The sequence below is a fragment of the Anas platyrhynchos genome, chromosome 1 (assembly GCF_047663525.1).
Source record: "Anas platyrhynchos isolate ZD024472 breed Pekin duck chromosome 1, IASCAAS_PekinDuck_T2T, whole genome shotgun sequence".
Lineage (NCBI taxonomy): Eukaryota > Metazoa > Chordata > Aves > Anseriformes > Anatidae > Anas > Anas platyrhynchos.
The window spans coordinates 42,558,273-42,572,267 of NC_092587.1; the positions used below are offsets into that span (position 1 = coordinate 42,558,273).

Sequence of the window (13,995 nt, forward strand, 5' to 3'; positions counted from 1 at the left end):
GCAGGAAGCTTTTCCTTTGGGAGCAGCTGCATAAGCTGAAATAATTGTTAGGTAGGGCTGAATCCCTGGACGTGTTTTGATGCTTAAATCCTGTGGAAGACCCTAAATAGCAATTGGGTCCCTGAATGAACAGCTGATGCAGTGAGAATAGCAGCACACGCAGGTGACAAAGCAGTTATAAAAAGAAAGACTGTGTGTCTTCAGTTTCTCTGAACAAATTCAGCACCAGTGGGAAATGACAAGATACTTGGTGTTTTCCAAAAAGGCTTTGATGGCGTGCCTCTGAAGAGGCTATTACAGGAATTACATTTGGGTCATTCATACAACAACACTGCCACATCTGGCCTTGCACTCCTTTCTCCTTCTGACAGCGCTGGAGGGTTTCTCTTGCTGCTCGCCTGTTAACTGCATGGATGGTGGTCCCCCCAAAATGTTGCCTGGATGGTTTTCACCACGGGGTCTTGTTTAGTGCAGGACCCAGCCTGGTTAATGGGAGTACTTCAGAGAGAAAATATGGTTTAGATTTTTCTTACCATTCTTTGATGTAATTGGGAGCAACTAATTTAATTTACTGTTCAAGTGCCTGTCAGTGTAGCTCATGCAGTCCTGAGCCTCGGCTTGGCTCAGCTGACGAGGGACAGTGATGAACAAGATGGCAGATGCCATCTGTATTCTTCTCAGTTGGCCTCACTTACTTGCGGCAACAGGAAATCAAAAAATTACAGCACTGGAGCTTCTAAGACAACATGTTGCTTGTGAGCCATAGGCAAGGATTGCTGCCCTAAATGTTAATGATACTGCCTGTAGTACTCTGGGCACTCTAGTATTCAAGCAGCTTGCTCTCTTCCCCACTCCACATTTATTTTTTATTTTTAGGAAAAGTTTCTTTTCTCTCCTTCTTCTTTCCTTTTCTGCCTGTAGATGAAATGGGTAAACTGATTTTTGCTTCCTGGCTTCTTTCCCTGAAGGAGTGACTTCCAGAGGGAAAACCAGGAGCTGAAACAAGCCATGAGTTTAGCTGCAAAAGTGGTCAGTTCATCTTCTGCTTATTCCCATCTTTTCCAACAATGGGAGAGCCATCATCTTTTTGATTTTCTGCAAGGCTGTTGTATATATGAGCCTGGTCTCCTTTTGAGCTTTCTTTTCTGGAGTGGTAGATTATCACCTCTCTTAGGTGTAGCCCTTGTTAAGGAAACAGAGATGAAAGGTAGCTGTCACCAGTCTCTGGGAAGGCTTTAGCTTTGGAGCAGAGAGCTTGATTTAGGTACCGTTTGCTCTGCAAAAATAGGAAGGGAGCATCCATCATTCATAGGAGCTTGCATGTGAAACCAGTGTGGGCAGGACTGTTTCCTTCCTCATCGTGGCTATTCACAGACATCTTGCTACCTTCTTCCATGGGTGGAAATCGCAGGGTCTTTGTCTTCACTAGTGATGTTGCAAAAGATGCTGAAGTGTTATAAAGTGACCAGCATATCGGCCTTTTGCTTCCCAGAGTGTGTTTGGGACAGTTCCTGCTTTGTAGAGCTGGCATGTCGGAAAACATCCTTTCATATCTGGGAGGGTTTTTTTCTGACCACTACATTTCTAGACCATATTATTGAGTTAGGTCAGATTTCTGGGAGTGGGAGAAGGCAGTCGCTTGCTAAGGACTTCATCTGAAATTCAGTCTTCTGACAAGAGCTCTGCATTCCCAGCCTCACAGTGCAGGTGTGCAGAATGGTGAAGATGGAGATTGCTTTGGTCATTTTTGGTCATTTTGCATTTGTTCTGCCAGCTCCAGTGCAGTGCATTAACTCTCTGCTGTGATTTTCCCAGCTTTTTAGGGTTTGCCCCCAAAGAATGGATCAGGGCTGTGTCCAGCCCTGGAATACTTGAACCTGGGAGAGGGAATTGCAGTTTTCCTAACTCTGCACAGTGTCCTCTGGGATTAATTGTCAAGAAGAAGAAAATCTGCAAAGAGCTCTGATTTGGGAGTACTGGCTAGGCAGCAGCTGCCATTTTGGAAACCTAAGCAAAACTTCTTGAAGAAATTCTTTTCATCCTGTCCAAGCCCTGTACAAACAGCAGTATTGTTGTCTGGCAGGCACTTGGACAGCTGAAATCACAAATGGGGAAACTGAGGTCAGGAATGCTGTGGCTTACTGAAGTTACACTCAGCCTAAACTGAGAGGAAAACTTGTGTTTGCTGGCCCTTATGTTCTGGAACGTGCTGGCTCCCAGACCAGAGATGCGGCATGCCTGGGGAACACCACACTACAATAATAAAGGCCATTGGCAAAAGCAAAACAAGGAATTTTGCGCCCTCTCTGTGCTGGGGATGCTGCACCAAGGCCATCCTCAGCACCCCACTTGTTCCTGTCAACTGGCAGTTGTAAGATGCTTCTTTTGTTTGTTTTGGCAAGTATCTCAGGTCTTCATAGCACTTAAAAAAACCTTGGCTTGTCTCTAACAGAGTCAGTCCTCACACTGACCAATTCCTACTCTTACATACCTTTCTCTTGACATCTAGTACTCAAAATTGCAGCACCCATCTGGCTGCTTGGTGCTGGCAGGGGCCGTTCCTTCACCACTCGAGTTGGTCAGGAGATAATTCCTTAGATAAGCTCTGACCAACCTTTTTTTCTTGCTGACTGATGTGTTTCTGATTCCTGAAACCTTGCAGATGTTTCTGTGCTGGTTACGTAGAAGCAACTGTTCCTTGGTTGGTACAGCACTCCTGGTGTTGCTGCCTCGGGTGGACTTGGTGTTTGTGTTGAAATTCAACTTCCTTTTTCATCTGTTGATTGATGAGCACCTCCAACAACTTGAAGAGCGTAACAGCAAGGATTAGATGAGACTTCTGGGTTTTTGGAGATGCTAGATGTCTGAGACAGTGAGATAGCTCAAATCTTCCTGGCTAGTGGCAAAACTCCAATAACAAAGCATTGTCTTCAGGGCCTTGAGTAGGATCTGTTGATCAGGTGTTGGGGGAGAGCCTTGGTCAAGGTCTCAGTGCCTGGTCAGGAATCAGGGTCAGCATCAGAGTCCTCTGCACACACCCTCAGCAGAACACCAGGTCTGCATGAGCCCAGGAGTCCAAACTCTTCCCCTTTCATCTGGCTTGAGCAGGAGCGCTGGAGAGTTACCTCCTTAGCCTGTGCCTGAACAGGTTCTGGGGTGGTGTTGGGTCCCCTCACAGCCCATGTTCTGATATTCCTGGTGGGACATCAGTCACACAGGGATTCCTAAGCCACAGTGTGGGAAGAGCTGCAAACCCTCCCTCTCTCTCTTCTGTCGGTCAAAGAGGGGTAGCTCAGTCCCGTCTCCTCCTTCTTGTTCCCAGGAATGACCCACGAAGATATCGTGCAGGAATCCAAGAAGTACTGGCAACAGATGGAGGCACATGCCAGCAAACCAGCCAACAGCATGGTAAGGTGCATCTCGGGCTCACAGCCTGGGTTTGCCTCTGGCTGCTCCAGCACGTTTTCTCTTCTCCTGCCCCTGCTGTGCCTCACAGGTCCCAGGCAGACCAGGCTGGCCACTGAGGCAGCTGAGAGCTTTCCTGTTTGCAGTGCCAGTGATGATCTTTGCACCTCGTTTTGCAGCGTTGTATCTGCTCAGTTCAGTGGTGGGGAGAAGCCTCCAGAGCGGGGAGGGCAATCCTGCTGGTGCTTCCAGCAACACCTTGCTGGTGAAACCAGGAGACCTGGGGGATCCTGGCCACACAGGGTAGGGATCAAAGGGGTCCTGCTGCCCTTTAGTGGCCGACGGATGATATGGCAAGTTGGAAGGACTCAAGAAATGACTCATGACCCGTGGGACTACTCTGAACACCGGAGTGTGTGGAACTGGCAGATCAGGTGTTGCTGAGGTTGAGGTCTCCTGGATGAGAGCTCCCAAAGACGGTGAAGTGCCCTTGCTCCAGCAGTAAGGCAGTATTCTGGAGGCTGTAGGGTGCTGCTGCTGGGGAAGGCAGGTGTGATCACCATGGGTTAGCCCACCAGGAAAGGCTCAGGTGACTTTCACTGATGCTCTCAGTGGGCTGTGTCCAGCAGTCTGCTGGTTATGGTGCATGAGGTAGAGTCATCTTGGAGGAAATGCTCAGCAACGTACATGTATGTGTGTGTTCTGCTGTGGTGGGCAGAAGTGGGTGGAGGAGAGGGTGCTGGCTGAGGAATGGGAAGGAAAGGTCCAGAGCAACCAAGGTGTCTAGTTCCCAAAGCTGTCTGAATTGTCTCAGCAATTTGTTCTAAGCTCTCAGGAAGCTATAGGTTTGGTTCTGAAGGTATGGGACAAGTTTTTATAGCCTGTATTATACGAGAAGTGAGCCCAGATGATCTGGATGGTCCCTTCAGACAGAGCTAGCTAGGCTCTCCTTCTAGCCTGCCACAGGGGCAGAGACAGCTACCTGCATCTCCACAGGGGAGGAAACTAACTGTGAATCTGCAGCAGTTTGTGACAGTGGTTGGATTTATACCAGCAGTCCCTGCCCCACGGAGACTGAAGTCGTGACTGGTTCTGTCCTGCCTGTGATGGATCTGCCTGCATTTTCCAGAAAGCTCTGTCTTGTCATTCTCTGTTCATAACGTGGGGATAAAACAAGATAGATGGACACCTGTGTTCTTGTGAGCCTTGCAGCTTTGAGTTCGCCTTTGCCTGGAGGTGCTGCCGTTAGAAGACTGAACTGTTTGTCAGGCACGGTCAGAGATGTCCACGGAAGCACGTGGGATCTGGATGCTGAGCAGGGGTTTCATTTCCAGCTGTTACAACTTGCAAGGGACAGAGGATGAGGAAGAAAAATGCCAGTGCCTGCTACATCAGCCATCAGGAGATGGGCAGAGAGCTATAATTTCAGGGTCCGCTGGGCAATGTTTGTGGCTGATGGCCAATGGCAAAGTCTGTTTGCACCCCAGAAATGCCTGGCACGAAGCTGGTTTGCAGCTCAGCCCTCCCAGGGCCTCGGTTTGTGCAGCGGCAAAGCAGGAGCCTTGTTGGTACAGTCAGAAAGTGTCTATGATGAGACGTGGGCTTGCTGCTGAAGACCCTGGGGGCAGGACTAATGTATCTGTTGAGAGCTGTTTACTTTTGCCATTATGCTCCTCAGTCCAAGCAGCCTATCGTGACTCAGAGTTTGCTCAGCGTCCTCCCAGCTTTCGAAGCTGGCTGCCTGGCAAAGACAACTTCCCAGGAGTGCTGTAAAAGCAGAACCGTCCATCTCACCGCCCAGCATGATCTGTGCTTGCCCCGGCGCCCTCTGGTCAGCGGAAGCAAAGTTGTTCCCAGGGATTTTGCTGCAGTTTGGTCCCAGCTGCCAGCTGGGCTGACGTTAGCAGCTGGGGCCACGCAGTTGTGGAGAAGAGAAGCAGGCAGCACACAGACACCTGGCAGCCGTGGTGACACGGGTCAGGAGACTTAGCAAGAAATGGAAGATGATGATACACCACTTGCTCAACACCTGCCAGGGATCTGGTACGTGGGCCCACGTGTTCAATCCTACGCAGGCTGACGTAGGAGTAAACCCTGGGGCTGCAGATGGAAGAGGCAGTCATCAGGAGTGAGAGCTGTAGGTAGCTGGGTGCCCTCAACTCCCACTGCATCCTTGGGAACTAAGGGGTTTAGCCCTCAGTTCTTCTGTTTCTTGGGGGCTTTTCTGTTTTACCCCACCAGCCAGCTGCAGAACCACCATAAAAACTGCTCTCAGAATTAGCAGCTTAGGGAGAGGAAAGGAGCATCCCTCTCTGTCTCAGAAGGAGTACTTGTACCTAAGTACAGCTCACTCAGGTGTCTGAGTAACCCAAACCCCCTGAATAATCCCCCAGAGGGCACACGGATCCTCCAGAGAGCATTTCAGGATGACCAAAAGGAGCTCCTGGAGCTGGGAGACATGAGTGGCCGTGCTGGGGCTTTGCTTTCTGCAGAGCCTGAAGAGGGGAGCTGTCGTGCCAAAGACTTTTATTTATTTGGTTGCCATGGTGCAGAGCTAACACTATATTGTCTGGCTTCGTAACAAGGGGTGGTGCCACAGCCGAAGGCACTTTTGCCTGGCTTGGTCTGCTGGAGCCTCATGTGATACTAATTTCCACACTGTTGGTTATCAGCAGCCTGCCAGGTATGTGTCTTGCCTTTACAAACACAGTCATGTAGCAACAGCACCAGCAGCTTTGATTTTCGCTTTCCTCCTAATCCCCTGGGAGCACACATGCCCGCTGCATTGACCAGCAGCTTGCATGATTCTCGTGAAGAAAGGCATGGGACTTCTTTTGGTCAAGAATTTCTGAAAAAGCAGCCCAGAGCACCGGAATTACCTGAGAAACGTGTTCTCTATTTCTGATGTTTCGTGCCTTCTGGAACCACTCAGGTTTTTCTTTTTGTTGGGTCAGTGGGTTTGAGCCAAGCTTCCTGACTGTGCTGTGGAATCTGTCTCCTGGTGGGTTACATGGCAGACAGCGCTGGGCTGGTAAAAGGGAGCATCCCCTCGGGGCTAATTTGTTACTTCAGCTCTGTAGTTTTGGTGGGTCATCGGCAAGCTGTAAAGTGATTCTCTTTGGACACCAGGTGGAGATCAAAACTACTGATCAAAGGCCACGTTTGAGAGAGAGGTACAACACTGCCTTCTGTGATAGCTGGGTCTCAGCCCTGCGCATTCCACAGCAGGCCACTTTGACGTGATTTGATGGTCAGCAGCGTTTGTGAAGGCTGACAGATGAAAAGGTCTCGTGCCCAGTGCCGCCAGGAAGGCTGCCTTGCAGGCAAGCAGGCCAGAAACACCGCCGCTTTTCAAGAGAGATGGGGGTTCTCCAGAAGAGTCCATTTTCTGGGACATCGGCAGCAGTGAGAGCCTCTTGTAGTCAGCACAGGCAAAGGTCAGCTTTCTCGTTAGCTTGTCACAGTGCTGGAGGATCTTTGTCTGTCAGATCTGCTTCAAAAGACTGGGTCTGGAGGGTGCAGAGCGGTAGTCAATAGCTGATGTAGTGTTCCTGGGAGATGCTTTGATTCCGCACCATCCTGTGCTTGCTATTTTCCCTTTGAGAGGTGATGCAGATCGGATCCACGCTCCTGCTCTTGCTGGCTCCTCAGGGACATTGCCTGCCTGTCTGCTCCTTGTGAGATGCTCAGAGTTAGAAGTCAAGGCTGCGGTGGGCAGGCAGTGAGCTGCTCACTGGTTTGTGACCTTTGTGCTTCACGGGCGGCTCCATCGCCGGGCTGTTCTTGGAGGTTCTTGCTTGTACCCTCACACGTGCCTGTGCCCGGAGCTCCTGGTGTGCAGTCAGGTTTGCTCTTTGGTTTGCAAGTGAGCTGGAGACACCAGCCTCAAGCCTTCCAGTGGTGGTATACAAGTTAAATGACTTTTTAGAGATTTGCTCAGAAAATACGAGGCAATGGTGATAAGGGATTTGCTCCAGTTCCCCCCCACACACGCACAACCTGTTGGTCATAATCCCAAAGCAGCTGCCTCGCAGTGCCAGGTAGGAGGCGAACGAAGTGAAGTGGCTGAGAGGATGTAAGTACGTGTGTTAACCGCTGTACCTCTGACCAGAGATCATGCTTAACTGCCTGCGAAACCCAGAGCAAAGGAACTGTGAGGGATGGAAACCTGCCCAGAAATGGCTTTGAAGGGTATTAACAAGAGGATCCAGTTCTGACTTCAGTGTGCCGAATGCTGGATGTAACACGAGCCTCTTGGTCCAAAAGCAGGTCCTGTCTTGTGTCATGCTCTGGCTTCCCCCCAGGGGCTCCTCCAGCTGCATGACCGAGCTCCCTCTGTGGATAGCAAGGGACACATGGATTGCCTTCCCTGCGGGGAAGTGGGGATTAAGTGCTAGGGCAGGTCCTGCAGAGCTTGTCTGTACACGGCGATACGCCGCGGGGCTTTGGCAGCCAGGCCTGGTCAGCGCTGGAGGCTGCCAGGCTGGCTGCGCTTTTGGCCAGACGTCAAAACCCAGGGAATCGTGCTGAAGCAAGCAGCGGTTTTGCTCCTGTCTGGTATCTCGACAGGCCACCAGCTAGCACTGGCAAAGGAGAGTTGGGCTGTCTCTGATTTAATCCAGCTTGTCACTGGCACGCGGGTGTGCAAGGAGCTGCCAGCGCCTCTGCGGCATTTTAAGGGGGGTGCGTCCGGCTCTGTTTGCCTGAGGTGCTGGTTCTCTTCCCCAGGCTTCTCCCCGGGCTCCCACGTCGAGCACCTTTGACCTCCAGATGAAATTTGTGTGTGGCCAGTGCTGGAGGAACGGGCAGCTGGTGGAGCCAGATAAAGACCTCAAGTACTGTAGTGCCAAAGCCCGCCACTGGTGAGCAATGCAACCTTCTCTTTCCCCCACCCCTCCTGAAGGGCAAGAATTTCTCCCCTTACCTCCTCAAGGGCTTCATTTGGCTTTGTTGGAAGAGGCTACAAGGCTTCCTAGCAGCCTCTTGCTCCTCGGGGTGTTTTATAGTGAGCTTTGCAGGTAACTGTTTTCCAGTTTCCAGCTCTCTTCGCTACTGTTAGGACTTGCAGCCAGCACTGTGCTTGGTGCATCACAGCCAGGCTCATAATCCTGGTGCTTGCAGTCCAGTTTTTGCAATTCCCTTCTCCAGTTGTTATTATTTCCCCTTAACGAGGTCACTAAGATAGTTCTCCTCTGCACTTGTTCGTGCTCCGTGCTGTTTGAAGATGCCTGCCAGGTCACTGTTAGCAATGATTCAAGGAGTTCTACTTCCTTTTAAATTAGTTTCCTTGGCCCTTTCATTGTTTTTGTTGCTCTCCTCTGATGCATGCCTTGTCTGTTTGCACCTCCAAGTTCCTTGGGGCCCATAAGGATGTTTGTTTTGATAGAAAGCGAGTATCAGCAGGGAGGGAGCCACTGGGACATGGAAATTGTGGCCTCTCTCACCCAGGCAACCTAGCAGCATAGGATGGAGCGGTTTATAGCACATCAGTTCCCCAAACACAAGCCACAAAGGCGCAGTCCAGCATCCTATTATAAATATAAGACCTTAGATGAAGAAGACACAGAAGCAGCATTGCTGGAGGAAGCGAGCAGGAGAGGATCGCTCCCTGGGATGGGAGGATAACACCTCTGTGCAGCTGCTGAACAGAGCTGGGGCTTTTGCTCAGGGTACCTCCTGGTGCTGCAGGAGACTTAGTACCTACTGGCACCTGTTTGTAAGACAGCGCTTGTAATGACTTGCATTTACACTGCACCTTTCAAGCAGAAAATATTCCCAAATGTGTTTCATGGATCTGATTGCACAAGAATTGGCTGTGTCAAAGGGCGGAACGCAGATGTTTAGTAATCCATGGTGATGCCACGCAAGACTTGGGGGAGACTTTTGTGGCTTTACGAAAGGATACATGCCAGGGAACATGTAAGAAATACAGGGAGAAATCCTGAACACCCTTCTTCTGCCTTCTCTGCCACAGATGCGCATATCTAGGAGCAGCCAGATAGTGGCAGGGATGAGCTGGACTGTAGGGTCTGGTCATCTCTCAATATTCGAGGGTTTCTGAGGAAAACAAAACCTCGTTCTGTTCTTCCTTTTGCCTCTGTTGATTTATTCTCTCTTCCTTAGTTGGACAAAGGAACGTCGTGTTCTGCTGGTGATGTCCAAAGCAAAGAAGAAGTGGGTGTCTGTCCGACCACTGCCTTCCATCCGCAACTTCCCACAGCAATACGATGTAAGCCCCACAGCTGGCTCAGCCAGGTGCCCCTTCCCCTTTCCCTCCCGGTTTGTGCAGTGCTTTGAGGCCTGGCCCGTTGCAGAGCTGGCAGGGAAGCAGTCACGTGTTGGATGAGGTGGGAGGGCGGCACAAACTGAGAGCGGAGAGATCTCAGACACGTCCAGCAAAAGGGTGGAGCAGAAAAAGGAGAGGCACTCATTTAAACCACGCTATTACACACGTATGCAAGGTTCTAACGCTGCTGTTAATGCAGTCAGCGTCTCAAGGACTGGCTGGCACGGGATTTGGAGATGAGATTTAAGTCTCCCCTTAGGTCAGGGTTTCTCAATGTGGGTAAGAAGGAGTATTTGGGAGAAGCCTGTCCCTGTCTTTGCTGTGGCTGGACTGCTGTCTGTAGTGAAACTTGCCCAAGATGTGTTTTGGAAGCAAAACTAGGCACTCCGCTAGAAAGCCATGTGTTGTGAGGAAAACTACAGATACCCAGCCTCCATCCCCAGCCCTGAATATGGCAATTGATAATCTCTCTCTCCCTCTCTTATCCCTGAATTAGAAAGCTCCTCTCCCTCCTGCTTCATGGGATCTGCTGCCCCTTAATCCGTGGGCAGGTGCAAGGCCATCTGTGAGGTCTTGGGCGCTTTCCAGTTGCGGGTCTGTTGCTAGAAGCTGTGGGGGATAAGTTATTTATGGCTGTGCCAGTAGGAGATGAGGCCAGCAGGTGAGTTGGGGGTCATGGAATAGAGGCAGGTTGCCCCTAACGCCAATCTTTGGCTGGAGAATGCATCACCTTTGGGGCCCAGCAGTGTGACCAGCAGGAGACACTGTCGGGTCAGTCCAGGCCACTCCCTGCTGCCTTACCCCTTGACCAGTTGCATATGAGAATTGGAGAGAGAAGGCAGGTGCTGAACTGAGCTGCCTGTGTGTTTGTAGGGAAATCTTACCTTTCGTGACATGAAGGGCTTGAGGAAAAGGAGCGTGAGTTAACCATGTGTGATGTGTCCTGTTCTGTGACCTTTCCCGTGTGCGATTTAATGCCCTTGTCGGTTTTTTTGAACCCGCTTTCCCCTCTAGCAAGGAGTGGTTGTGCAAATGCTACATTTTGCTCTCTGTCTCTTAACAGTTGTGTATCCATGCACAAAATGGCAGGAAATGCCAGTATGTGGGCAACTGCTCCTTCGCCCACAGCCCTGAGGAGAGAGACATGTGGACCTTCATGAAGGAAAATAAAAGTGAGTGGGCGAAATGCGGGCAGGGGATGCAGGTCTGTTAGGGCACACTCCTGGCAGCAGAGGTGGAGCAGACAAAGCTCCTGGTACCATGAGCTCAGCTGGGGTTATGGGATAGATTTATCTATGGTGTCCCTCCAGGTGCCTGTGCTGTCCCAGGCCTGGCCCTGTATGGAGCTCTGCCAGAGCACCAGTCCTGACCTGTAGCTGCTCCCGTATCTTTCTTGTCTGTCTTGCATCTGCCTTGGCTTTCTTGCCTGGTTCTGCTCATCCCCCATACTCCTGGGCTGCGGCACTCCCTGTTCGTAGCATTGTATGCAAAGGAGTGGAACTGAGCTCCCGAATGAGAACATCACCGGGTGGTGCCTTTGCAGAGGAGCCGGTCTGGAATTAATTACGCGGGCTCCCAGTTTACTTTCTGGGGGAAACCTTGGATGCACAGCTCACCCGTCAGTCCTTCAGCAGTCACCCTCCTCAGTGTCAGCAGGGCTGCAAGCTGTTCCCCTGGCAGCTCCCTGAAATTGCTTCAGTTGGGCTGACACCAGCTGAGCCCTGCACGGTTCTGTGCCCACAGGGACAGTGATGGGGCTGCCAGAGGGACCACCAGCCCTCTGGCAGCAATCGTTGCTTACTCAGGCTGTCTTTGCAATGCCCAGTTGTCCAGGTGCTCACCTAGCTCTGGTGGGAGATGCTGGAAAGCTTGGAGGTCGTTCAGTCTTTGTGCTTGGATGGAGGGTCTTTCTGTGCCATGCCACGCACTGCTGTTTGGTACAGCTCAGGTCCTTTTGTTGCTGGGGCCTTTGGAAGCACATCAGACCAGTCTGGGTGTGTTTGCTCAAGCATGAAGGTAAATCTTCAAATGACAGTGTTGTTTCAGTTTGGGGGAATTTACATTAATTATCCCCCACTGCCTCGAATTCCTCAATTACCCACTTAGCGAGCAGTAAATCACTAACGCACCGCACTTGGAGCGTCATGTTGCTGCGTGCAACGTTTATGTTTCCTCTCTCCCAAGTTGATCTTGGAAAGGCAGGTGTGCCGTCAAAGCTTCCAGCCAAAATTTCCCTTCCCACTAGCGTCCCAACTGGGTTTTAAACCAAAAGCACCAAGAGACATTAACTGCACTCCTCTGGGCAGGTTTTGAACTCGGGACAGGCCATCATTAGGTCTTCCTCCCCTCCTAGTGGGAGAAGAATCTCCTTGTGGGGTGAAGTCCGTGGAGATCTCAGGGCAGCTTCCCTCCTTCCTGAATACTTCCTATAGCTGCTGTCGTGGTTGTCCCTCAACAGCAAGACAGTCAGTGGTGGTGTGTCCCTTGCCAGGCAGGGGGGAGGTGGATTTGGCTGCTCTCCCCAGGGCTCTCTCTCACCCAGGGAGGCAATATCAGGCCTGGTCGAGCGCTGGCCTTCACGCTGACGGCAGGTGCTGCAGTGGGGAGGGGAGGGAAGGGCTGCCCCAGCGCTCGTCCTTTTCTCGTAGTTTGTGCAGGGTGTGGGAGGTTGTCTGAGTGACTTCCCGGGTGGCCTTTGTGCAGTACTAGATATGCAGCAGACCTATGACATGTGGCTAAAGAAACACAATCCTGGGAAGCCTGGAGAGGGGACGCCGCTCACCTCGCGAGAAGGGGAGAAACAGATCCAGATGCCCACCGACTACGCTGACATCATGGTAAGCAGCCACTCTCTTGTTCTTCGTCCCTCTCCCTCCTCAGTGCTGACAGCCCCTCCTCTGCTCCGGGTGTGAGCTAGCAGGGGCTGAATTGCTCTTGTTGGAAAGAGCCGTGCTGATGTAGGTTAAGTGGACAGCTTGGAGCAGCGCAGCAAGAGCAGCACAGATCAGGTGGGAGGGGATCGACCCGGGGTCAGCAAGGGCTTTTCTGTTAATCGCCAAGTCAGTAGGAGTCTGCCTCAGGCTGCCTCTCACGTGGGCTCAGCCTCTCCCCAGGGTTCCTGCCTGCTCCAGGGCAAGCTGCTGCTGGCCTGGAGGAGAAGAGGGAGAAGCTTGGAGAGGAGCTGGGTCTGGAGCACAAAGGCACAGAAAAAACAGAGGCAGATGTGCCACCTTAGCCCAGGGATGGCATCTAGAGGAAGGATTTGCATCCTGAGGGGTCCTGCACTGCCTGAGTGCCACGGTCATGCTGCCTGGGTCTTCAGCAGGGACCTGAGCTGTTGTGTTCTCTGAGCCCGACTTTGAGCTGTAGGTTGACACCCAGGCAGAGCATCTCCTCTGCTCCCCCATCGTGGCAGCGTGGTGCCCTGAAGATGACGTGGCAGGGAAGTGTGGGAGGCTGTGCAGTGACATGGGGAGAGGCAGTGCCGGTGCGGGGAAGGCCGGTGGCTGTGGATATTCACGCCCTGACCGGCCTTTTGCCCTCTCTCTGCACCGGTTAGATGGGCTACCACTGCTGGCTCTGCGGGAAGAACAGCAACAGCAAGAAGCAGTGGCAGCAGCACATCCAGTCGGAGAAGCACAAGGAGAAGGTCTTCACCTCAGACAGCGACTCCAGCTGCTGGAGCTACCGCTTCCCCATGGGCGAGTTCCAGCTCTGCGAAAGGTACCGTGCGCACGGCCTCATCTCCCTCGTGCCCCGCTGCAGCGGGGATGGGCCCAGGGACTCCGTCATCCATCCATCCTCCTCCTCTTCCTCGCCCGGAGTCCCCATGGGCTTCCACTTGGAGGGGCAGTGGAAGGAGCTGACAGTTCTGGGTGATGGTGGGGCTGTGTTGGACCCCAGGGGTGTTCAACCACACAATTTAGTGGTAAAAACACATTCCCGGGCATGTGACTTCAGAAAACGAGAGCGAGCTTCGTGTCTGCACCCATGCCCTGTGTGGCCAGGCTGCGCTCAGCTCTCAGGCTGCTAAACAGAGTCTGCTTGGCCCAGTTCTGGGGGGAATCCCAGGTGCTTTATTAAATGGTTTGAATGTCTCACACCCTCTGAATCAGCGCCTTGAGGTGTCTTCAGAAGGCCTGTGATGGTTAGAAATGCTGTTTTGGGTAGAGAGAAGGCTGTGCCTCTTGTGGCTGTCCAGAGTTACCTGGCATTTCCTCTCTCATGTGGTTATTTCTGCTCATCCCTGGTCCAGTTCTAGCTCAAACCGTTTCATTCTGTGGCCTAACCCCCCTCACAGGCGC

The 13,995-nt window shown here is 52.0% G+C and overlaps 1 protein-coding gene across 8 annotated transcripts in view; it reads left to right on the forward strand.

Moving 5' to 3' along the window:
* Positions 1-13,995, forward strand: part of ZC3H7B (zinc finger CCCH-type containing 7B) — a 43,304-nt gene that overhangs the window by 25,285 nt on the left and 4,024 nt on the right. For all 8 annotated transcript variants that reach the window (XM_038187599.2, XM_072035332.1, XM_072035339.1 and 5 more), the window contains 6 exons: positions 3,323-3,408; positions 8,134-8,267; positions 9,529-9,634; positions 10,755-10,863; positions 12,395-12,528; positions 13,251-13,414. In XM_038187599.2, the coding sequence (XP_038043527.2) occupies positions 3,323-3,408; positions 8,134-8,267; positions 9,529-9,634; positions 10,755-10,863; positions 12,395-12,528; positions 13,251-13,414 (733 nt within the window). The remainder of the gene's footprint in view (positions 1-3,322; positions 3,409-8,133; positions 8,268-9,528; positions 9,635-10,754; positions 10,864-12,394; positions 12,529-13,250; positions 13,415-13,995) is intronic.